Raw genomic sequence first — 25,237 nt, 5'->3', positions numbered from 1 at the left:
CCCCATGGAACAAGGAGGGAAACTGTGCTTGGTGTTAAAGGTGACCGGTGCCATGGAAGAAGATGAAGTGGAATCAAGGTGTGGGGTGCACGGGAGAGGTGCACTGCCCTGATGGAGAGGAAACTGAGGCTTACACTAACTGAAGAAAAGCAAGATGAGTGAGTCTTAGAAGATTCCAGAGTAACTTGAAATTTGAGAAAGAGCTAGAGACCAGGACTTGGGAAGGACGGGACCAAGCTGACACCAGCTACGGGGCTCCTTCCAGCATTTCTTATCTCAGCATCCCTACCCTGGCGTCAGTGATGGTCAGCACGGATCGACTTTCCCCAGGCAGCCAGGACCGCCACAGGCGGCTCTAGACTCATGCCTGGTAGTTCCGTGGCCCAGAGTGGCAAGAATACTCTTCCTCGCCGGCTCCAACCAGCAAAGTCTGAGAAGACGACTCCGATCCTGCTCCGCTCACACACCCATCACTGAGATCATCACTCGGCACTGCTGGGTCCCTCCCTGACCAGGGTAGAAGGCCCGCTCCAGAGGAAGAAGGCAGGAGCACAGAGGGCAACCAGGGTGACAGCCCCAAAGAGACCAGGTCAAGGGCTCACTTGCCCAGCCCAGAGGCTAATCCCGCCAGCGAAGCCCAACTTGGAGTTCAGTCTCGGTCCGGGCTGTGTGATCGATTTGAGGGATCTGCCCGAAGAGTGTGCGGAACAGGAGGCGTCTTCGGGTGACGCTGGGCCAGCCGTGAGCCGCCGCTAACCGTTTGCAGGCCACGGCGAAGAGCCCCAGAGGCTGAGGAGAAGGTTACGTGGATTCGGAAGACCCTGAGATCCAGTCAGGGCTCAGGCCGGTGGCGAACTGGAGCGCAAAGCCACAACGGAGGCAAGAGGCCGCACAGAAAGCAGGATGAGCACTGCCGGCAGGGCAGCCACGGCCCGAGGGAGAGCAGACGCCAGCTCCCAGGGTGCCGAGCCGCGCAGGGCCGCTTCCGCGGCACGAGGGCCGAGGCCACAGCTGAGGGACACTGGGAGAGGCAGGCCTGTGAGAACAGGAATTCCAGGGAAACCTAAGATCTGGTTCCTACAAAAACGCAACGGTCTAGTTGGAGATAACTGGCATTTGTGACACAAAAGAACGAGAAAATGTGAAACCGTCTCTAAGTAAGATGGGAAACCAGAGCGGAGAGAGCGCCACGCGGACCGGGGCAGCAGCAGAGGCCTGCTAAGAGGTACAACCTGAGCTGAGCCTCCAAGACGAGCGGGAAGAGGAAACACGGACAGATGGGGGGATATTCAAAGTTGTGGGGATTTCTTATGTTTCTATGCATATATTTACACATTCTGGGGAAGCTACTTTCCCTGGGCAACGATGCACTACGACTATCGGCCCGCGTTGTTCTACTACACTTGTACGACGGACACTTGAAACGGTTTTTTTAATTGTGGTAGAACTTACATAAAATTTACCGTGTTGACCATTCTCAAGTGTGCGGTCCAGCGGTGCTAAGTCCATTCACAGCCTTTGCGGCCGTCACCTCCGTCTCCGGGGCTCTTTTCATCTTGTCGAACGGACACTGCCTCCACTAACCCTTCTTCCCCTGCCTCTGGCAACCGCGGTTCTACTTCCGGTTTGTGAGTGTGACTGCTTTACACGCCTCCCGTGAGTGGAATCGTGCAGAATTTGTCTTTGGGGATTGGCTTGCTTCACCGAGCATCACGTCCTCAAGATTCAACCATGTTGTAGGCGTCAGAAGGTCCTTCTTCTCTCGCGCCGAAAAACATCCCACTGCGTGTATACTCCACATTTCCTGTAACCGTTCATCCATCAGCGGACATTCTGGTGGCCTCCGTATCTTGCTGCAGTGAACACGGCTATCCAAATACCTCTTCAAGATCCTGTTTTTCATTCTTTTGGGTAAATAACCCAGAAGTGGGATAAGGTCTTTCACTTCCGCTAGGAGTCTTTCAAGCAACAGTTTCAACAGAGTTGCTCCAAAACACCAGCCCTCCCCAGGTATCACCCTCGGCACGTGGCAAGGACTGGCGTGACGTTCTGCTGTCATGTTCTCCCAGCTTGAAGAACTTTCTTTCTGGTAAAGAAGGTGTGCCAGCAATAAAATCCCTTGGACCTGGTTTATCCGGGCATGCATTTTGCCTTCACTTCTGAAGAATAGTTTAGCTGGACACAAAATTGTTAGTAGACAGTCTCTCAGAACTTTGAAAACCTCATCCCTCTGCTTCATGACCACTGTTTCTGACAAGCAGAGAGCTGTTAATCTTGCTGTGGTTCTCTTATACATGTTTTTCCCTTGCTGATTTCAAGATGTTTTCTTTGTCTCAAGTTTCAACAGTCTGACTGGGATTTGTCTAGATGTAGATCTGTGTTTATCCTACTTGGAGCGCACTATGCTTCTTGGATGTTGTAGACTTGTTTTCATCAAAGTTAGGAAGTTTTCTGACATTATTTCTTCAAATAATTTTTTTCTGTTCCTCTCTCTCTTGAATTTCCTTGAGGACCGTGCACATATTGGTGTGTCTGATAATGTCCCACAGGCCTCTGAGCTTGATCATTTTCTTCACTCGTTTTTGTTTCTATTCTCCAGACCAGATACTCTCTATTTATCTAGCTCTCGGTCTGCTGGTTCTTCCCACTACTGGCTCAAATGTGCTGTGGAACCTGCCTAGTAAAGCCCATTAATTTCTACTTTTTTCTAGATTTCCTCCTTGGACTTTATTTGGGTTGTTTCAATTTTTTTTTTAATCCTTATGCTACATGTTTAGTTCATTAATCTTCTGCTTTCCTCCTTAAACTAATAAAATTTCTAGTAAATGCTTATTTGGGTGCATTTCACCATTTTTGGTATGTAACATTTCTATTATTCAGTTCAAAATATCTGATTGATATTACGATTCCTTCTTCTACTCACGGGTTACTTAATTTTACTCATGTTTTTGTCACTAATTTCCAGCTTCATTGTACTGTGGCCAGAGAAGATATTCTGCATGATTCTGATCATCTGAAATTTGTTGAGACATGCTTTCTTTATAACCCAGAACGCTACAGTTTTTTGTTTTGAGACTATATTAGGAAGTGCATAGAGAAATTCACAATTGTTGTAGCCTTCTGATGAATTGATAAGAATATGCCTCGTATTGTCTTCCTTTTACTCTGAACCATTAACGTACTAAGGAGTTTTAGATGGAACTATATAAACAACATGTATTTTGTTGATTATGATAGTTTCAATCCAGTCTAACATTACTACCTTTTACGAGTCATTTAGTCCATTTGCGCATATACTTGGATTGAATGCTGCCAGCATATCTTTTCTTTTTTTGTTTTTTCTCTCGCCATCTTCTGAATTCCTTTTCACCTTCCATTTTATCCAGTATTCATATTATTTATAGGTGTATGTTCTGTTTCTATTATCTACACGTTACCCTAGAAATTTAAGCTGCGTGTTAATTATCAAAGTCTGAAATGAGCCATCACTACTGCTCTCCTCCTGGACAGCACTGGACTCATAATGCTGTAACTCAGCCTATCGCCCACCCAGGACACGTGCCACTGTTCTGCTCTTGGTGTTTCTAATTCTATCGCTTTGGTTTTGTTGGCTTTGTTCCATACAGTCCACGCCTACTTCGATTTATCCCCACATCTGCCACTCTCTCTGGCCCTCATTCTCTCCTGCATACTTTCCGTCTGAGAGGACCCTCCTCCTGAAGCACACCCTGGGAAGGTCTGTGGAGATGAAGCCTCAGTTCTTGTTTGTCTGAAACGTCTCCATCTCACCCCTGCTCTGAAAGAGACTGGCGGGAGGGGGAGACCTGCAAATCCAGGCTGACAGCTATTCTCTCGGCATCAGATGGGACACTGTCGCTGTCCGGGGTCAACCAGCAGTCTAAGTGCCAGTCCTCTGAAGGCACACCGTTTGCTGTCTGCCTGCCTCTCAGACCTTCTCCAATACTCTGTGGTTTTCATTATGACGGCTCTGAGGGGAGGTTGCATTTATCTTGCTTCCAAGTAGGTAGACTTCTCAAATGAAGTAACGAGTCTGGAGGACTCCTTCAAACGTCGTTTCTGTTCCACTCGCTCCCCTCCCTTCCCGGGCCCTGGTTGGTCACATGTGAAATTCGCATCTCTCTTCCACGTCCCTCATCTGCTCCTATTTTCCATCTCTGTGCTTCATTCTCAATCACTTCTTCAGATCTGTCTATGTCAATTTAATTATCTCTTCAACTATGTATAATCTGTGTTAAACTGTCCCATAAATTTATAATAGCAATCATTATACTGTTTATCTCCAAAAATATTATTTGGTCCTTTTTCAGATCTGCCTGGTCATTTCTACAATGTCTTACTCTTTACTCATATATTAATCCCCTCTTTTATTTCTTAAAACACATTAAATTTACTTTATAGTGACCCAATAATTCATATATCTGAAATCTTCTGCAAGTCTATGTAATGTGTTATTTACTAATGATGTTTCCCATGCCTCTTGTGATTTTCAGTATGTGAGCTCAGGTTCTTAAAACCTTATCTGTAAGAATTCTTTAAGGACTTGGTTGACGTCAAAAAAATTCTCCAGAAAAGATCTTCATTGTTCTCTAAATGAGGACCACCCAGGAGGTGAGAATTAAGGCTTCAGAGCTGCTTGAAAACCAACCTATGGTGGTAAATTCTCAGAAGAGATTATCCTCCAGTTTGTTCAGAGCCAAAGATCAAACAGACAATTATCAGTTCACAACTTCTTGGGAGCTTCCTGGGTGCAATCTGAGATCAGCCCCTACAGACTGAGGGCAGGAAAAGACCAAAGAGAAAGGCTGCCACTCCAGCCTGGTAGCTGGCAGGTTTAATAAGCAAAGGGAGCTTACACACGAGGCTTGTCTCAGCCATCCACAAGATTTGCAGATCCCTGCACTCACCCACCAGAATAGAAGGTTAAAAGTAGAACTATCCTATGATCTTGTAACTGCACTACTAGCTACTTACCCAAAGAATACAAGAACACTAATTCAAACGGATACGTGCACATGACGTTTATAGCAACATTATCTACAACAGCTAAACATGGAAACGACCCAAGCGTCCATCGACCGAGTAAGATAAAGAAAATGTGGTATATGTACATGTATGTATATACATGTATATGTACACACACCCACACCCACACCCACACACGAATATTACTCAGGCATAAAAAAGAATGAAATCTTGCAATCTGCAATGCTATGGATGGAGCCAGAGAGTATAATGCTAAATGCAGTAAGTCAGTCAGAGAAAGACAAACACCATATGAATTCACGCATATGTGGAATTTGAGAAACAAAACAAAGGAAAAAAAAACAGAGGGAGACAAACGAAGAAACAGACTCTTAACTACAGAGAACAAACTGATGGTCACCAGAGGGGAGGTGAGTGGAGGAAAGTGAAACAGGTGATGGGGATCAAGGAGGGCCCTCGTCACGATGAACGCGGTGTTGTACGGAAATGCTGAATCGCTATCCTGAAACTAATGTGACACTGAATGTTAAATAAGTGGAATTTAAATAAGAACTTTACAAAATAAAAGAAATAAACACATAAAAACACTTCTATCTTCCCCCCCAAAAAGTTCACACAGAGGCCTTAAGTGGGTTCAGCCACGTACACTGTCCAGTCTCAACGCCACATCACCATCTCCAGGCTACGTTCTTGGGACGGCTTCTGGGAGCAAGAAAGACAACAGAGGGCACATTCCGAGAATGAGATGGGGGGTGAGGAGCCTCCAGTTCCCAAGGTCCAATCAGGTCTCAAGCAGCAGTCGTGTCCTCTTGACGACCTCCCCTGAGAGCAATTTTCCTGCAGTCCCCAAGGGTTGGAGGAGTATCCTCAGTTTACCCCATAATGCTGGTAAATGCCTTTGGGAGTCCCTACCGGGCTACTCATCTGGGATGGGACCTGGGCTTTGTTTCTTGTCCCCACACCCTGGGAGGCCATGGAAACTAAAGGTCATTTTGACAAATGCCCTCAAGGCAGGAGTTAGCTCAGGTCTATAACTTCTTTGGTGTCCCACTTTCGCTTGGTTTTTTGTGCTTTAGATACAATTACTTTTTTCCTAGCTCAGAGGAGCATTTAAAAAACTTTTTTTTTTTTACGTCTCACTCAACATTTTGACTGTTTTCAATAAGGAGAGTTGGTCTGGGATCTATCCCATCATACCACTGGCTCCCCACTCATGCCCTGCAAGGAAGGACAGAAGGGAGATCTGTAGGAGGCTGCTGGGAATTCTTTAAATGAAAGATGATGGAGGCTCAAAGCCAGGTGGGGTTGGTAGACGGCGGTCAGATTCTGGACATATTTTGAAAGCAGAGCCATCAAGATCTCCTTACAGGTTGGATGTGGGTGTGAAAGGAAAAGGAGACAAGATTCACTATAAGGTTTTTAAAGGCCTGAGAAATCAAAATAGAGCTGTCATTAACAGAGACTGGGAAGGCCATGGCAAGAGGTCAGTGTCGGGAAAGATTAGGAATTTAGCCTGAACACGAGGAGTTTCGGTATCCATTAGACGTCGGCGGGGAGACGTCTGGATGCCTGCTAGACAAGGTCCGCATGGAGAGGTCTGAATGTTTACTCAGATATACACATGGGGACACCAAGGAGGCAGGTGGACATATGAGTACGGAGTTCAGGGCAGAGGTCTGGGCTAAACATACAAACTTGGTGGGATTATCAGTGTCTCGCACTGCTTACACACACTAAATAAATGTAAGACAGAGGCAAGTGCCTTCCTATTCAACATCGTACACACGGCCAGGAAACACAGCGCAGAAGAGTTACAAGTGTGACCAAGATACTAGTCTGCGCTCACAGTGACATAACCTGTGGTCATCATCCCAATACATTCTGTCCTCACCAGCCGTTTACTAGCTCTCCATGCCAGCTCTGCAGCTTAAGAGGAATGTTGAGAATGTAGAGACGGCATGGGGAAAAGCCAGTCACAGAGGCGAACAGAGGGAAGGAAAATGCAATCCGACAGATGTTAAAGGAAACGAGGTTGTTTGGTGAGGGGTGATTCACAGCAACCGGTTCTATACTCTGGGTTGGGAAGTCCAGACACGTGCTAGCGACCTGCTACCTTTAGGTCAAAGGAAATAAAAGGAAGTGAGCTTTCCCTGCAGCACAAAAGACTTACCTGCGGCACAACGTATTTCACACCGACTCTGTTAGGTGTTGGCCCTGGCGCTGCTGCATTTTAATACATTAAGACTCTTGAGGTAGGAATCTCCATTTTGCAGAACAGAAGAGCCGGATTCTAAAAGGTGAGGTGAATTCCCAAGTGCAAAAGCTGCAATTCTAATCAAATGCATCCCAAGTCGACATTCTTCAAAATACATCAAATCTGCCAACAGGAGAGCTGATAAAAGCAGGACCCTATTATTAAGAGAAGTAATGAAATCTATTTTCCTAGATCTTCTAAAAACTACAACAGACTCTTATTTGTCTGGTATATTTTCACAGAGCAGATCTACCTAAAAGCAAAGGGATAGAACACACCGGTTTTCAAGTTCTGTCCTAGCTCTAAGCAGTTACAAGAGCCTAGAGCTCTGACAGTCACACTAAATCCACTGAGCACCAAGAAGCATGGATTACTTTTCAGGGAACTATTTTTGTTCCTATTTTCCTCTTCTATAATAAAATACAGAATAGAAAATATATTCACCTTCCTAACATATGCACCAGATTCTATAACAAATTTCAAGGTTTTTAAAAAATGTTTTTAATGTTTGTTTATTTTTGAGAGAGACAGAGCACCACCAGCAGGGGCGGGGTGGGGCAGACACAGAATCCGAAGCGGGCTCCAGGCTCCGAGCTGTCAGCACAGAGTCCAATGTGGGACTTGAACCCACAAACCGTGAGATCACGACCTGAGCCGAAGTTGGACACTCAACCGACTGAGCCACCCAGGCACCCCAACAAATTTCAATTTTTAAGCTGAAGTAATTCCACAAATAATTCGAGGGTCAAACGTCCTGGGTTTACTAGACCTTGCCTTTGTTTGACTGTGATAACAGCTCTAAAGATACCAGGCAAAATGACCTTGTAAAAGATTTATTAGGGTTTGGGTTGTGTCCACTGTGTCAAAAGAACAGTTGTCTTGACGGACAAGAAAGACTGATGCCACAGTGGGGAAAAGTGGCATTAAGGCAACTTCACCACGGTCCCCTACTGGACACAATCCAAAGTTTAAGCAGAACAGTCCATTCGGGTCAAAGAGCACCGTGTCCAGTGAGCGCCAGGGCCACTCAGACTGCTCATGCCTAGAGAGCTGTATAAATTGAAGTCAGACCCAACAATTCTCTCTCAGCTGCAGACAATTTCTGGAGTACCGTAGCTAAACAGGACCCTGTAGAATGTTTAAGGCCCTCCTTTGATAAGAAAGTAAACAGCGGACAGAAGGTGCTAGCTTAAAAAGAGAGGAGCATATGGTTGCAGGACCCCCCGTGGCCAAGTCCAAGCCCAGCCAGCTTACAGGCAGGTAAAGGCAGGGAGGCACCCAGAACTAGGCTGCCACGTCTGAGGTGCTTCTGCAAAGCAGCAGTCCAACATGGAGGCCAAGAGATGGGGTCTGGAGCCCACCTGTCAGGCTTTCCACTCAGCGGCTATACAACCTTGAGCAAGTCACTTTGCCTTTATGTGCCTTTAGTTGCCTCATCTATAAAAGAGAAGTTACAGTATTTGCCTTATAATGGCACTTAGAGAATGAACTCTGTGAATATATGTAATGCATTTACAACAGTGACTGCCACTGAAAAAGTATCTAGTTATTGTCTCCCTGTCACCACCTCCTCCCCCTCCAACTGGCATCGTGGGCATGATGTGCCCATGACAACTGGCCTGGATGGGCACCTGATAGGTCAGGTCCAGGACACATGCTGGAGTCCACAGCCCTTAGTTCACACTCTCAAGAGAGTAAAAGCTGTCTGGTCGAGCATCCAACCCTGGGGGCTGGGAGTTATCACGCTGTACAAAACACAGCCCTTGAGACTATGGAAGTCTGGTGTTTTATCCTACTTGCCAGCTAACGGCTCAGCAGGTTGTAGTTTCACGGGTGCTGGAAGGAGGGACTCGAAACTCCTGAGACCAAGATAAAGGACTGCACTACTCACCAGCAACCGCCACATCCACACTTGGGCCAGTTCAGCGAGACCCAATTCTACAGCGCCATGAACAGGCCATGGGTTGCCTTACACAGGAGGAACCCCAGATCTTTCATAATGGGCAGTAAGCCTACCTGACCTTTGGCCTAGAGGGAAGCATTACCCCTACTGCATGCTTGTAAACAAGCCCACCCTTTGCTCTGGAGATAGACAGCATCTCTACCTACTAAGGGTGCTCACTATGCAAGCATCCTTGCAAAAACAGCTAGGAACAAAGGAGGTCAGTTCCTCTATTCTTAAGATATAAAGAAACATGAGAGTTCCCTGTTTCCAACAAAACTAAATAAATGGACATATATACTATGTTCATGGACTGGAAGGCTCAATATTGCTAAAATGCCAATTCTCCCCAAATGAAATGTCAATTCAGCACAACCCTGATAAAAGTCTCAATAGGATTTGTTTTTGGTAGAAACTGACATGCTGATTTCTCAAATTATCTGGAAACACAAAGAACTTAGAAATAACGAAAAAAAAACTTTGAAAAATCAGAACAGTGTTGGAGGACTTACATTACCTGATGTAAGATTTATTATAGAGTATGATACTGGCATAAAGACAAAAATGGATCCACGGAACAGAATAGTAAGTCCAAAACCACGCTCTCACATACACTGTCATGTGATTTTCAACAAAGGTTCAGAGGCAATCTGGTGGAGAAAGTGGCCTTCACAACAAATGGCATTATACCAACCAAGCAGCCGTACAGAAAACAAGAACTGGGATTCTCAGTTCCTGACACACGCAAGTATTATTCCAAAATGGATCACAGACCTAAATCTATAAAACTCAAAACTTTAGAACTATTAAAAGAAAACAAATGTAGGGGCACCTGGGTGGCTCAGTCAGTCGAGCATCCAACTTCAGCTCAGATCATGATCTCGCAGTTCATGAGTTCAAGCCCCCCACCTTGGGTTTGCTGCTGTCAACGCAGAGCCTGCTTCAGATCCTCTGTCCCCCTCTCTCTACCCTTCCCCTGCTTATGCTCTCTCAAAAATAAATAAAACATTAATACACCAAAAGCACAATTCATAAAAGAAAAAGAACAAGTTAAACCTCATCAAAATTAAGAACTTCCATTCTTTGAAAATGCTTTAAAGAAAATGAAAAGACAAGCCACAGACTGGGAGAAAATATTTGCAAACCACGTACTGACAAAGGATTTGCATCTAGAATATACAATGAACTCTCGATACTCAATCAAAACAACCCAATTTTTTTTTAATGGGCAAAAGATATGAAACGATACCTTATCAGAGAAGATACATGGATGGGAAATTAGTACATGAAAAGGTGTTCAACATCGTTAGTCATAACAAAAGTGCAAATTAAGACCACAGTGAGGTGTCACTATCTAAAGTCTAAAGTTAAACAGAGAGACCAGCGAGCACTGACAAGGTTACGCAGCAGTTGACATACTGCTGGGGGGTGTGCAAAATGGTAGCATACACTTACCATACACCTAGACGTTCCACTCCTAGGTATTTACCCAAAAGAAATGAAAACATATATCCATGCAAAGACATACTAGAATGTTCACAACAGTTTTATTTATAATAGCCGAAACCTAGAGACAACCCAAATGTCTATCAACACCTGAATAAACAAAGCAACTGTAGTGCACCCACATCACAGGGCACTATTTAGCGATAAAAAGCAGCCAATTATCAGTCCACAATAACAACACGGACAGATCTCAAAATAATCATGTTGAATGAGAGAAGCCAGGCAAAACAGAATACAAGATGCAGGAATCCAGGAATATAAACTCGTGGAAAATGAAAACTAATTTATAGTGCAAAAAGGTGGTGAACGAGTGGGAAGATAGGAGCAGAGGGAGGGGAGGGAGGGACCACCAAGTGGTACAAGGTACCTCTTGGGGGTGATGGCCACCTTCACTATCTTTATTGTGGTGACAGGTGCATATTTACATCAAAACTTATCCATTGATTGATTGCCTTAAACATGTGTTTATTGTATGTCAATTATACCTCCAAACTGCTGTTACAAGAAATCAGCATTCACCAGCAAGTGGACCTGAAGCTCCAGGAGAGATTGACCTAAGTTATGAAAAAATAAGGAAAGTCTATTTTTGCACACTTGAGTGAAATACGTACCTACTAAACACACAGTGTTAAAAGTTATGATGGTGGTGCCTGGATGGCTCAGTTGGTTAGGTGTCTGGCTCTTGATTTCAGCTCAGGTCATGATCTCACACTGCGTGAGATTGAGCCCCATGTCAGGCTCTGTGCTGACAGTGTTGGAGCCTGCTTAGGATTCTCTGTCTCCCTCTCTCTCTCTCTCTGTCTCTCTCTTCCTCTCCCCCCCCCCCCACTCCCACTTCGGTGCATGCACATGCGCACTCTCAAAATAAATGTTAAAAATAAATAAATAAAATAAAAGTTATGATGAACAGATTGGGACAAAATTTTGTTAACTTGGTGGTCAGACGTTGGCCACAACATTTTTCTAGATGTGTCTCCTGAGGCAAGAGAAACAAAAGCAAAAATAAACTGTTGGGACTTCATCAAAATAAAAAGCTTCTGCACAGCAAACAAAACCAATAAAATAAAAAAGTAACCTACAGAACAGGAGAAGACATTCGCAAATGACATGTCTGATAAAGGGCAAGTATCAAAAATACACAATAGAACTTATAAAACTCAACACCCCAAAAAACAAATACTTCAATTTAGAAATAGGCAGAAGACAGGAACAGGCATTTCTCCAAAGAAGACATACAGATAGTTAACAGGTACACGAAAAGATGCTCAATGTCACTCATCACCAGGAAAATGAAAATCAAAGCCCCAATGAGATCCCACCTCTCACCTGTCAGAATGGCTAAAATCAAAAACACAAGAAATAAGAGCTGTTGGTGAGGATGTGGAGAAAGGAGAACTCTCATGTACTATTTATTGGTGGGAATGCAAACTGGTGCAGCCACTCTGGAAAATAGTACGGTGGTTCCTCAAGAAGTTAAAAGCAGATCTACCTATGACCCAGTAATCACACTACTGGTTATTTACCCAAAGAGTATGAAATCGCTAATTCCACTAGCGAAAGCATATATGCACCCCTACGTAAACTGCAGCGTTATCTGTAGTAGCCAAATTATAGGAGCAGCCCGAGCGGTTTCATCTATTGATGAGTAAAGAAGACGTGGCATACGTACAATGGAATACTACTCAGTCATAAAAAGGAACAAAATCTTGCCATTTGCAATGATATGACTGGATCCAGAGAGTATAATGGTATGTGAAATAAGCCAGTCCGAGAAAGACAAGTATCATATGATTTCACTCACAATTAAGTGGAATTTAAGGAACAAACAAACAAGGGGGGAAAATAGGGACAAACCAAGAAACAGACTCCTAACTATAGAGAACAAACTGGTGGTCACCCGAGGGGAGGTTGGGGGGGGGGGGGGGGGGGGAGATAGATGAAGGGAATCCAGAATACATTTATCATGAGGAGCAGTGAGTAACACAGAGAAATGTTGAATTGCTGTATTATACAGCGGAAACTAATATGACACCGAAGGTTAACTACACAAAGACAGTAGACAGAGCTTTTATTTCAAAGAAAATAACAACCCCGCATACACATACTACATATGTAACTCCAGGGCTGCAATCTCCCTGATGTCTTTTTCCCCACGTTCTTTCCCTGACATTCGGAGCCGTAGACGACACACCCAGTGCTGTACTGCCCGCAGAGAAAGGGATGGGTGAACGCCCCTTGCCAGCTGTTCTAGAAGATTTTTCTTTGTGTCACAGAATCATAACTGAGAGCAATACTCCAGAAGCAGAACCAGAAATAACCTAGCACCCCACTGAGCTCTTTATAGTTTGAAAGCTTTCTTTGAAAAAATGCTAATACCCTTGGGCCCGCCATCCCAACCTTACAGCTTCCTCCAGCCACAGAGGGGCAGGCGCCCAGGCTGGACGAGAAGACGCACGGGGGAGCCCTCTCTCCTCACCACTCAGAAGCCACCAAAGCAGCGGGATGAAGCCCGGGCTCTCGCTGATGTACTTCAGGCCTTTCAGGTTGATGCTCACGTTGTACAGGGACATCAGCAGTAACCTGAAATGTAAAGAAGGCAGGTTGAGTTGACGCCCCACGTGGAGTCTCGCCCCCAGCACACCTCCTGGTGAACACCGCAGGGGTCCCACTCAACAGGCCGGGTGACAGGGGCCGGAAACAGGGTGTAGGCCTCCAGGACGCTACAGGAAAATGGGAAGCTCCGGCAACAGGGCCACATAAAACCACCTTCGCAAAGTGCACCTAATCAAGGGACACGACTGCAGAGAGGGTCCCACAGGAAACCTCAAGACTAGATTTATGCAGTCATCTCTTATTACCAGTCCTGCATTTACACACAGGCAACCCTCAATTCACAAGCATACTGTGTTCTAACAGTTCAATTCAGCTGCTTACAATTGAATCCTATCTTCTCATTCAATGGAAACTATCCAGATGTCTGGGTAGCCCACTCAGGCCATACAAATGTGTTTAATCCACAGCATGAGGGATGAAGAATGCCATAACCCCATTTCTAACACCGACAAGACAGTATCCAGAGTTAATCAGGATCTTAGAAGCTATCGTAAGAACTGACCACAACTGCTAAGTTAGAGTCTAATGAAAACTGGAAAACTGCCAGACAGATTTCTAGTAATACTGCAGAATACAGAGATCCCAAAACCTCACATTGCAAAGCAATTGAAAAGAAAAGAAAAGAAAAGAAAAGAAAAGAAAAGAAAAGAAAAGAAAAGAAAAAACAAGCTACACAAAGATTTTGCAAGCCCCTGAAAGAATGGATGAGCTTGCAAGAAGTAAAGGGAAAATACCCCTGGCCAGGAACTCGGTGAGAGTGCAAATTCAGGGAGGCGTGACGACAGATTCCAGAAGCACACAGCTATGGTGCAGCAGAGTGGCTATGGGCAGCAGGACAGAAGGAAAGGTCTCAGACCCACACGAGACAGGGACTCAGATCACAGAGCCCTGCGGAAAACCAGGGAGAGTGAGCTGTCAAGCTGGGCATGAATCCACACTTTGTGGATGGCCTGAAAATCCACAAGCCAATAATTTTAAGACAAAGGAGAGCCGGGATAGAACCCTCAACCCGATCTTCGAAGAACTGCCCCAAATACAGTACCAACAAATGTGAGTCCATAACAAAAATCACAAAAGCCATGAGAAACGAGATGTCACAAGTGAGCGCACGAAGAACCAATGAGAGTCAGAATTTTTCTACAAAGAGAACTGGCACACCCTGGAAGTGTCAACCACAGAACAGAAAATGGGTATATTTAGTAGGTACAGAGAATACAAAGAGAGGGGCGCCTGGGGGGGCTCAATCGGTTGAGCGTCCGACTTCGGCTCAGGTCACGATCCAACGGTTTGTGAGTTCGAGCCCCACATCGGGCTCTCTGCAGTCTGCACGGAGCCCGCTTCAGATCCTCTGTCCCCTCTCTCTCTCTGCCCCTCCCCCACTTGCACACATTCTCTCTCAGAAATAAAAATAAATATTAAGAAAAATACAAAAATAAATTTAAGAAACGAGATAAAGGAGCTACGGAGTATTACAAGTGGCCAGCCCATTCAAAGGAGGACCTAGAACTTACAAAAAGTGAAAGGGTAACAATCAAATGGTGAAACTCAAGGGAAACTGAGGCGGTGGCAAGGCCGGTAAGGAGAGGCCCCACACAGAGAGAGAGGAGGAGTTAAAGGAGCTACGGCAAGCAGAGCACAGGCGGGGAGGAGGGAGCGTAGGCAGGCGGGGACTCGGCCCGGGACGCCGCCCGGGAGCACTACAGTGCAGGGCAAAACCTCCGTGGCCCCGGCCCAGCCTGCACGGACAGACGGCGCCTCCACAAGGCAGCCCCGAAGAGGCCCCGTGAGCAGTAGGGGCTGGAAAACCAAGGACAGGGCCCAGAGTGTGTTGATCACCTCAGGGGAGCCGGAGTTTAAGAGTCAGGTAAAGCTAACCGCCTGTTAGGACAAACTCTTCCCCTTCAGGAAGAGGTAACAGAACCCAGAGTCCACGAAGACAACCTGCAAAGTCCAGGAGACGCTGGCAGATTTACCCGGCAGGGCCCGCTAGGGTGCAGAGAGAAGGCATTTATTTCTTTGGGTGCAAATGCAAGGGGTGCCAAAACAGTCAGTAAACAAGATTTTTTTTTAACGTACTGTACGGCAACCTTTTTAAAAATCAAAACCACTGCAAAAACTCCATAATAAGCAATACGTCAACATTTTAAATAAAGAAGGGATCAGTAACAGTGTCATGCCAAGACACATTGGAGCCTGAAGCAAAAGAAAATCAATAATAGCGATTCAGTCCATTAACAAGGGACTAATTAAATCAACTGTGGTACATGCTCACATGCACGCCACAGAAATGTTCACTACGGTTTTCTGTTAAAATAGTTGGTTTCTAAGCTCCGTGGCTTATTCATTTTTGCAGCCACACAGCCTGCTGCAGGGCCTGTAAGCACTCAGTTTGAATATGGAAAGGGCACCAACCCCCAGCGACTGAGAGCCCCAGCAGGGCAAAGCACGCAGAGACAAGGCGTTCTCTCCCCGTATTCCCATGGGTGTTTGCAAAGTCAAAGTAATGCTACCAAGTTCAAGAAGACAACGCTAGACTAGCGCCCTCCAGGACAGTGATGCCCAGTTCTCAGATGATGATCCTCTGCCTTCTCACGGGCCACAAAAGGAGCCAAACTTGCAAATCCTTTCAAGGTTTCCCGAGAATGTTTGCAGTATCCAAACCCTATTCACTAGTAATCTATTTGATGAGTTACTGAGAGCGGTCCAAATGTCGTATTCATGAGGAAAATTCAGCACTTTAACTAGAACTTTCTGAGGCCTCCAACCCAGGAATCTAAGAAGAGAGAAGTTCTTTTCTCGGATCACCAGCACAGGTAGTCGGAATTCCTCCAAGTTACACGTAGTGTCCCCGCGTTTCCATATGCTACGACAGCACGGCCGAGTCACTGCTACAGAGGCCATGTGGCCCGCAAAGCCTAAAGTACTTTCTCTCTGGCCCTTTACAGATAAAGTTTGTGACCCCTGCCTCAGAGAATGAAAATAAGCTAGCTAATCTTTTTTATTTTTTTTTAAGCTAGCTAATCTTTAAACGTTAAAAGGCAGAATCGGCACGTGAGTGAAAGCTGGAATACAGGGCAAACCCAGGAAATACAGCCAGCTGAAACGCTCCACTGACTGCCATTTAAGGTGGCAAAAACGACTCACAAAATTGATAAATACCTTTAAAATTCGTATTTGGTCAAAATCAGCCATCCGGAGGCAGCTAAGATGGGAACAAATGTGATTGCAGTGACCTCATGTCATTGCCAGGCTGTATCTCACAGAAGACCAGAGACTTCTCCAAGGTCACACAGGACTCAGCAACAGCAAACCCAGAAAACCTTCTGTTCCAAGATTCCTACTCTAACCACAAATACTTTGTAAATCACGTATCAAGTTTCCAACTGCAAAGTCAGGAGAAACTGCACCGTCGACTCTTCTGGCACCGAGGGATTAAAAGTAAACGTCATCTCCCAAACTGCTGCAGTACCAGGAGTCCGACTTCCCTCCAGTGACAAAAAAGGTAGGCGGATTCTGCTTCCTTCCACGAAGCTAAGCAGAAGATTTGTTACAAACAGATGCGAAGGCTCCAAAGGCTGGGAACTGCGGACACATCCGATATCGACAGAGAGAGGACTGAAACCCAGGCTACGAGAGGGACACTGGCGAACCCACTCTTTCCACCCAGCTTCCCCAGGCCGGGCTGCACAGATCGGCCTGACAAGAAGTCGGGAAGCCCTCCTGACAGTCTGACGGACAGGCTGAGTCATTACAAGTAAAGGTGACACTCCTGGATTACCTTACTCGTCTTAAAAGAAATGACAACTGGAAGTAACAAAGAACAGAGACACCCAACACTTCAAAACAAGCCAACAACAGAAATAAACAAAAAGGCATAACCTCAGGAAACAAAAGCCCCGACTGGTCATCTGGACTAAAACCAAAAGTAGCCAAATTAGCACCGTCAAGTAAAGCTGGGGAACAATGAGCAAGAAAATGCTTACAAGAGACCGCACATATTAACCGAGAGAGGCAAACGGCAGAGCCTTACCACCATACTTCAGACGAAACAACGCACAGAAACTGGCAGTTTGAGGCCCACCAACATATACATATTTTTTGAAATCTCACTGAGCATTTGCCATGGGCCAACTGTAGGAGCAAGTACCTATCCTAGTAAATATTTTTTAAGCTTTTACTCAAATCCCAGTTAACATGCAGTGTAGTATTAGTTTCAAGCGTACGATACAGTGATTCGACACCTCCATACATCGCCTGGTGCTCATCACAAGTGCCCCCCTTAAGCCCCATCACCTAGCTCACCCATCCCCACCTCCCCTCTGGTGACCAGCAGTGTGCTGTCTACAATTAAGAGGCTGTTTCTTTCTTTGCCTCTCTTCTTTTCCCCTGTGCTGCTTTTGTTGCTTAAATTCCATACCTATAAGTGAGATATGGTATTTGTCTTTCTCTGACTTATTTCACTTAGCATAATACTCTCTAGATCCAACCATGTTGTTGCAAATGGCAAGATTTCACTCTTTTTTAAGGCTGAATTATATTCCATTACACACACACACACACACACACACACACACACACACACACACACCACATTTTTATTCATTCATCAATGGACGTTTGGGCTGCTTTCATAGTCTGGCTATTGTAAATAATGCTGCTATAGACGTTGAGATGCATGTACCCCTTTGAATCAGTATTTTTCTATCCTTTGGGTAAATACCCAGTAATACAATTGCTGGATCATAGGGTAGTTCTATTTTTAACTTTTTCAGGGAACTCCATACTGTTTTCCAGAGTGGCTACACCAGTTTGCATTTCCACCAACAGGGCACAACACAAGGCTTCCCTTTTCCCCACTTCCTTGACAATACTTGTTTCTTGTGTTGTTGATTTTCGCCATTCTGACAGGTGTAAGGTGGTAGCTCACTGCGGTTTTGGTTTCCATTTCCCTGATGATGAGTGACACTGAGCATCTATTCATGTGTCTGTTGGCCATCTGGATGTCTTCTTTGGAGAAACACCTGTTTGTGTCTTCTGCCCATTTTTTAATTGGATTGTTTTTTGGGTGGTAAGTTCTATTAGTTCTTTTTATATTTTGGATACTAACCCTTTATCAGACATGTCATTTGCAAAGATCTTCTCCCATTCGGCAGGTTGCCTTTTAGTTTTGTTGGTGTCCTTTGCTGTGCAGAAGATTTTCATCTTGACAAAGTCCCAATAGTTTACTTTTGCTTTTGTTTCCCTTGCCTCTGGTGAGGTATCTAGAAAGTAGTTGCTACCACTGATGTCAAAGACCTCACTGACTGCATTCTCCTCTGGGATTTTGATGGTTTCCTGTCTCACATTTAGGTCTTTCATCCATTTTTAATTTATTTTGTGTCTGGTGTAAGAAAGTGGTCCAGTTTCATTCTTTTGCATGTCGCTGTCTAGTTTTCCCAACACCACTTACTGAAGAGACTGTCTTTTTTTTCCGTTGGATATTCTTTCCTGCTCTGTCAAAGATTAATTGACCATATAGTTGTGGGTTCATTTCTGTTCCATTGATCTACGTGTCTGTGTTTATGCCAGTACCATATTACGTTGATAACTACAGCTTTGTAATATAATTTGAAATCTGGAAATGCGATGCCTCCAGCTTTGCTTTCCTTCTTCAAGGTCACTGTGGCTAGTCAGGGTCTTTTGTGGTTCCATACACATTTTAGGAGTGTTTGGTTGTTTCTTTTTTCCAATAAGTACAGTAATTAAATACATAATCTGCCTGTTTTAGATTCTGCGCCCCCTTATCAAGTTAGAACCTACAAATCAGCGTATGTAACCCTAACCAAATGTCTACAGATTAATTTTTACCTACTGTGTAGCATTAAAGGCCCAGAAAAGATAGAAAGAACGATACAATACCCACCTCCCTGGTTAAGAAAAAAAAATCTTATCACCATAGTCAAATCCCCTTTGTGAACTCTGTCTAAATGCATACCTTACCTCCATTTGTCCCATGACACAGCCACGCACTTTTAGACATTTTCACAGCACACGTGCAGAGCCCGACAATCCCATCTTCCGTGTCTGTATCAGTGGCAGCATACCGTACCATAATATTCCACACCACAGTGAGATGTTTGTCCACATTGACTTGAATAGTATTTTCACGCGAATCAATCACACTCTATCTATTCTGTGGCTGACAAAGGTTGAGATGATTCCTAGTACGTGCTATTACAAATGCAGATGCCATGACATTTCCGCACTAGTGTCCTAGTGTTTACAGCTAAAACCTTTTCTGGAGTATGTGCGCAAAAGGGGATTACCTGTTCCAGGCACAAGCATATTCACCTCAACAGATGCTGCCCACCTGCCTTCGTCTCCCTCCCACCAGCAGCGGACAGGTGTAAGCATTCTCAGGCCTCACATCTCTCCACAGCTCTTAACTGTCAGACACTGATTTTTTTCAATGAGATAGAATGAAGTTATCTCATAATGGTAATAATTTGCATTATGATTGAAGCCAAGAATCTTTTTCCATATTTATGAAGCTTGCCAGTGTTTCCTTTGTGAACTGCCTGATGATCTCTTTTGCCCATATGTGTATTACATTATTTGCTTTTTTCTTAATGAAAATGCCAAATATAGATTTTTTGTTTTTTTAAAAAGTGTACATAGAATGATCAAACTGGGTAGGCTGAAACCCTTAAAATGCCTTTAAGAAAAATCAAGGTTATATTCAAACTACCACCTACCAATTGAAAACTTAGTATTTGACTAATTCACTGAGTGTTAAACATTTTGTGGCTGCAAGCTCTACCCCCTGAAAAATAAAATATAGTAGCTCCCAGGCCCCAAATGTTACAAACAGTTTAGAAGCTTTGTTGACCTTTGTTAGTATCTGGAAATGCTGCCAACTCTAAGGAATTTGAACATAACCTAAGATTTTGTCCTCAAACGTATGTCCCTCTTCAAAATATTTAACCATTAACCAACATCCTAGAAATACGCTGTAATGTCCTTATTAATAATAACTTCCCAGGACACCCGGGTGACTCAGTCGGTTGAGCGTCTCAACTTCGGCTCAGGTCATGATCTCTCGATTTGTGGGTTCGAGCCCCACGTCAGGCTCTGTGCCGACGGCTCAGAGCCTGGACACTGCTTCGGATTCTGTGTCTCCCTCTCTGCCCCTCCCCTGCTCATGTTCTGTCTCTGTCTCAAAAATAAAAATAAACACTAAACAAAATAATAACAATAGCTTTCCTACTACTTAGGATTAATAAAGTTTGGTAACAATTAAGAAAACGCAATCATGTTTGAGGATTTCTTTTCAACTGGAATTAAGCTGTTCCTTATGTGAAGGTTTCAGCTCACCCAAATGCATGGTTACACTCTGTACGACTTTAACAACAAACAGGTATAACCAGACCCTAGAATGTGAATGTCTGCCTCCTTTGCTCATTTAGCATCATTTACTGAGTACCTTCTGTGTATCAGGCCTTGGGAATACAGAACTGAAGCACGGTCTGTGGCGCCCAGAAGTTTCCAGCAAAGGGAGGAGAGATGAGCAATGCATCCACTGAGTGCACTGTGGTGCCTGCACAGTTCCCTCTCCAAGCTTAGAGTCCTAAGTGTAGTCCTAAAACACGGCCACTATGACATTTGGGGGAAATGCTTCTAGAATCATCTTTATAAAGTACAGTCTGGGTTCTCACCTTCCAAGTTCTCTCCTCTTTGGAAACTGGGATTCCACGGGAAAAATCAGCCCAATGGTCCTTAGGATGGGGAATCATCACTCAAGGAGGCTCAGCTCTGCAAATGTAGCTATGACCACGCAAGACTGCATCCGTTCCAAAACATAATAATGCTAGTTTGGCCATAAGCTATGAACTGGTTTTCTGCAGAACTCACAAGCTGGTTCTGCACCAGAGGAAATCTCTGCACCTGGGAGACTGCAGGTACAAGACTTCTCACTGACTAAACCCTGCTGATGACATCTGGGAAGCCGTCAAGTGGACCAACAAACAACTTCAAGTAGCAGGGCCAAGTACAACCCCTACTGCAAAGGTGCTTCTGTAATCGTGCCTCCATGTGCCTGGGCGAAAAACACCTTTGCGGAGCTTCTGTCCTCTCCAGCCTTCCCTGACCATAAACACCGTATGTTCCCCGGGCCCTGAACTGTGGAACATGCTGTGTCGACGACCTATGGCTGGAACCGAGTAACCACACCCCCTTCCTGGAGCATGCAGATGAACCCCAAACCTGGGGATGGTGTTCCGCTGAGAACCAGTGGTCTTTGCTCGGGAATGTGGAGAAGTCCCCCCACCCCTGCAACCTCCAATAGCTTGCCCTGCCTGAGGTCCCCTTTCGCCAGCTGGGGAGCCACCCTGAACCCGGGGCCTCCAGCAAACCCGTTCAGTGGCCCTACGTAGCAGGTACGACAAGATGCTAAAAGGCCTCGCATGGTCTGTTTGATAGGATTGGTAAAACCACAATGAAAGGCAATGACAATCAGTTACTGAGAAAATTAAGTACAAAAGAAATAGAAGGTACTTAGAAAGGCCCAAGTGACTCTGATTCCTGAAATCCAGATCCCCCACGTGAAACAAAGATTTTGCTGGTCCAGCTCTCGAGTGTCAAGAACAACGACAACACCCGTGTCACGCCACAGCAGTGGGGAGGGACAAGACCCAACCAGGAGAGGCTCAGCGTCCACCACAGCAGGCTGAGTGCCAGCGCCGTGCACGTTGGCCTGTGTGGTCCCAAGGTCCGGGTACAAGCCGGACACGGCAGAGTGCGCCAGGTGCCGGGCGCACGCCTGCGTGACCTGAGGCTGGTGGCGGAGGACGAGAGCTGGCGCCGGTGGCGACGGGGGCTCCTGACCCGGCCCGCACGGACTGCCAGGTGATAATGGAAGTGCTGGAGAAGAGGTGGACGGGAGCCCCTGCGGCTTGCCGGCAGCTAGTAGCGCTGACCTCCCCCGCCTTGGCTGACGGAGCCTGGTGTAGGGCCGGCCTGGGCTGAGAGGCTGAGAGGCTGCTGTGTGAGGATGTGAGAAACACCCACAGGGAAGGCAGTCCTGGCTGGGGCAGCAGGAAGGCGATCCCCTCGGAGGCCCAGATGCCAAGGCTCACGAGACATACCACTATAGCAAACGGCAGTCCGGCCATCCTGCTGGAACAGAACAAAGCACCTCGAGAGGCCCAGCAGCCGCCGGTGCGTCTGGCTACCAGATATAGGAAGTTTCTAGATTTGGAGTAAAAAGGGTCTTCCCCCAAAACAGGCAGATAAGCCAAGACAAGTGAGAAATTACACAAGCTGAGAGGACAGGACGCTGAAAGAACTCACCGAGGCCAAGTCACAAGAATGTCTCACTTGTCACCCTATGGTGTGTGCCACCAAAGAGACCGACTGGGTCCCACAGTAGGATCAAGTCTATTACAAGGCCAGTGGCCCACGGGGCCCACAGGGACTTCAAGAGGAAGCAAAAGGAACGAGGCACCATGAGACACCACCCTTCATGTTATGTCAGGTAAACTCAAGGCCACCCAAACTCCAGCAGAGCTGACAAATGGGCCCGGATGAAGGTTGTCACAGCACAAATGGGAGCAAAAAGGCTGATAAGGGCCAGTAGAGAGGGAGGATTTGAAAATGCCGAAGCAAGAGATGACGACCAACTGAGCAAAATCGCAGAGGGCAGCTAATCAAAACCAGAGGCAGAAGGACCAGTCACCCAAAATCCCAGAAGGCCACAGGTTCCTCTGACACACAGAGAAGAAAGAGAGTGGGTGGGCATAAATGAGGCAGCCGCCATAAGTAAGGTCACGGTCACCCCCAATCCTCCCTGGGTAGCAGGAAGGAAAGCCACTTGCTGGGAACACATCTGCAAGGGACCGAGGAACGGTGAAGTGGTCAAGGTCACAAAGAGTCTGAAGTCTGACCTGGCCACTCTGAAGACCAAAGCGGAGACTGGGGAGGACACAGACAGGGGCCCGGCAGGGGCTTCAGACCAGGAAAGGGTGAGATGGCATGGCTGCACTGGGAACCTTCTGGTCAAGCATCACTGAGCAGCCCTGGCGTAGGAAAGGAGAAGGCCCATGGCCGGTCCAAGGCTGGAGCATCAGGAAAAGGGGGGGTGGGGGGGTGCTGTGACTGCCAACAGGCAAGTGGAAACCTGGTGTGTTCCACACGGGATCCCGGCGAGTGTGACAGAAGGCAAGCTGGCCAGGGAGGGTGACATTCAGAAGGAGCAGGAGCTTAAGGGGCAACGAGGAGGGAGCAGGAACAGAGAGGATATGTACCTGAGCGCCGCCGTGGGCCCTGCCATGTCAGAGGCTGAAATGCGTGGCGGCAAGACTGGGTTATTCACGGTGTCGAGCAGCAGCATCTCTGGAACTGAGAAAGGCAAGCAGCCTTGACATCAGAGCATTGAAAGCACCACCACAAACACAATCAAGACATTCAAGACCGAAGGGAACGGCAGGCAGGGGAAGCCACGACCCCCGTGCTTGCCGAGTGGACAAGGGGAGGCAAAGGCGGACGGGGAGGTAACTGGCTGCTTGAATTCCAAAGAAGGAAAAGGTTTTTTATGAAGTGGAAGAGAGATGGATTTTTTTAAATGGACTTTAAAAACGATGGGGCGCCTGGGTGGCTCAGTCGGTTGAGCGTCCGACTTCAGCTCAGGTCATGATCTCGAGGTCTGTGAGTTCGAGCCCCGAGTCAGGCTCTGTGCTGACAGCTCAGAGCCTGGAGCCTGTTTCAGATTCTGTGTCTCCCTCTCTCTGCCCCTCCCCCACTCATGCTCTGTCTCTCTATCAAAAATAAATAAACATTAAAAAAATTTTTTTAAATAAAAAAAAATGAAAGCTAGGACTTGCAGTTTCCAGTTCTGCATGTCAGGAGCTGGGGGCCATCTCGCCATCCTAATGATAGGTAAAAAGCTCAACAGACTGAAAAGTCAACAACTGCTCCTCTTGGATCCCAAGGAGAGGGGAGGACACAGGGCAAACTGCTGTCCCCAAGACTGGAGAGACAGGTGGATACGGGGCCACAGCTCACCGGAGCAGAGTCACGAGCAGAAACCAGTGCAGGAGCAAGTGCTGGGGCAGGAAATCCTGAATGGTAACTGGTGAACCACCAGAAGCTCGGTGTAGACAAGCCTGAGCGTTAGAAAGTGCGGGGCTCCCAGCCAGGGCGGCCTCCACAGGGTGGCCTGTGGCGTGCACCTGCAGGGGCTCGACTGGGTGTCCAGGGCTGGGTGAGGGAAAAGGACCCGTTCTGAAACACACCAGGGCACTCTGTTCTTCCCAGCAAGGCCTGCCCTCAGGGGAAACTAGTTAACTGGACCCTAACTGACCTAGGAAAGGGAGATACCCAAGAGCAGCCCACTCCAGCCATCCTCTTCCACTGCGGGGGGGGGGGGGGCGGGGGGGGGCGGGGGGGGGAGGGCAGGGGAGGAAAAAGCTGAGAAACACTCATGAAGTTCACAGTCCAGAGGCCCAGGCTCACTGGAAGACTGAGCCCGGGCCACAGGACTACAGAATGTGTCCTCCCCATGACATCTCACCACCATGTTACTAAAAGGCTGTTTACAGCACTTCCTTCTACCCAGGTCACCTGCCTGGTTATCGAGAAAAAAAATCATAAGGCAAAAGGCAAAAAAAAAAAACCCATTCGCAGACAAAGCAAGCAACAACATAGCCAGACACGGCCGAGATGCCTGAGTTGTCAGACCAGGAATTCAGAACAACCATGACGAATACGCTAAGGGCTCTGATGGATAAAGCAGACCGCACACAAGAGCAGACGGGCAAACGTAAGCAGAGAGATGGAAATCGTGAGGAAGAACCAGAAAGAAATTCTAGACACAAAACCACTGTGGCAGAAATAGAGGATGCCTTTCATGGGCTTCCTAGTGGGCTGGACATGGCTGGCAAAAG

General features: G+C 46.3%; 1 protein-coding gene across 5 annotated transcripts in view; it reads right to left on the bottom strand.

Moving 5' to 3' along the window:
• The window catches only part of HSF2BP (heat shock transcription factor 2 binding protein), a 103,779-nt gene that overhangs the window by 37,192 nt on the left and 41,350 nt on the right, over positions 1 to 25,237 (bottom strand). For all 5 annotated transcript variants that reach the window (XM_047847096.1, XM_047847092.1, XM_047847093.1 and 2 more), the window contains exon 8: positions 13,183 to 13,286. In XM_047847096.1, the coding sequence (XP_047703052.1) occupies positions 13,183 to 13,286 (104 nt within the window). The remainder of the gene's footprint in view (positions 1 to 13,182; positions 13,287 to 25,237) is intronic.

Source organism: Prionailurus viverrinus, unplaced genomic scaffold (assembly GCF_022837055.1).
Source record: "Prionailurus viverrinus isolate Anna unplaced genomic scaffold, UM_Priviv_1.0 scaffold_42, whole genome shotgun sequence".
Classification (NCBI taxonomy): Eukaryota; Metazoa; Chordata; class Mammalia; order Carnivora; family Felidae; genus Prionailurus; species Prionailurus viverrinus.
Note: the sequence above shows the minus strand (reverse complement) of the source record. Positions and strands in the feature narration are given on the sequence as shown.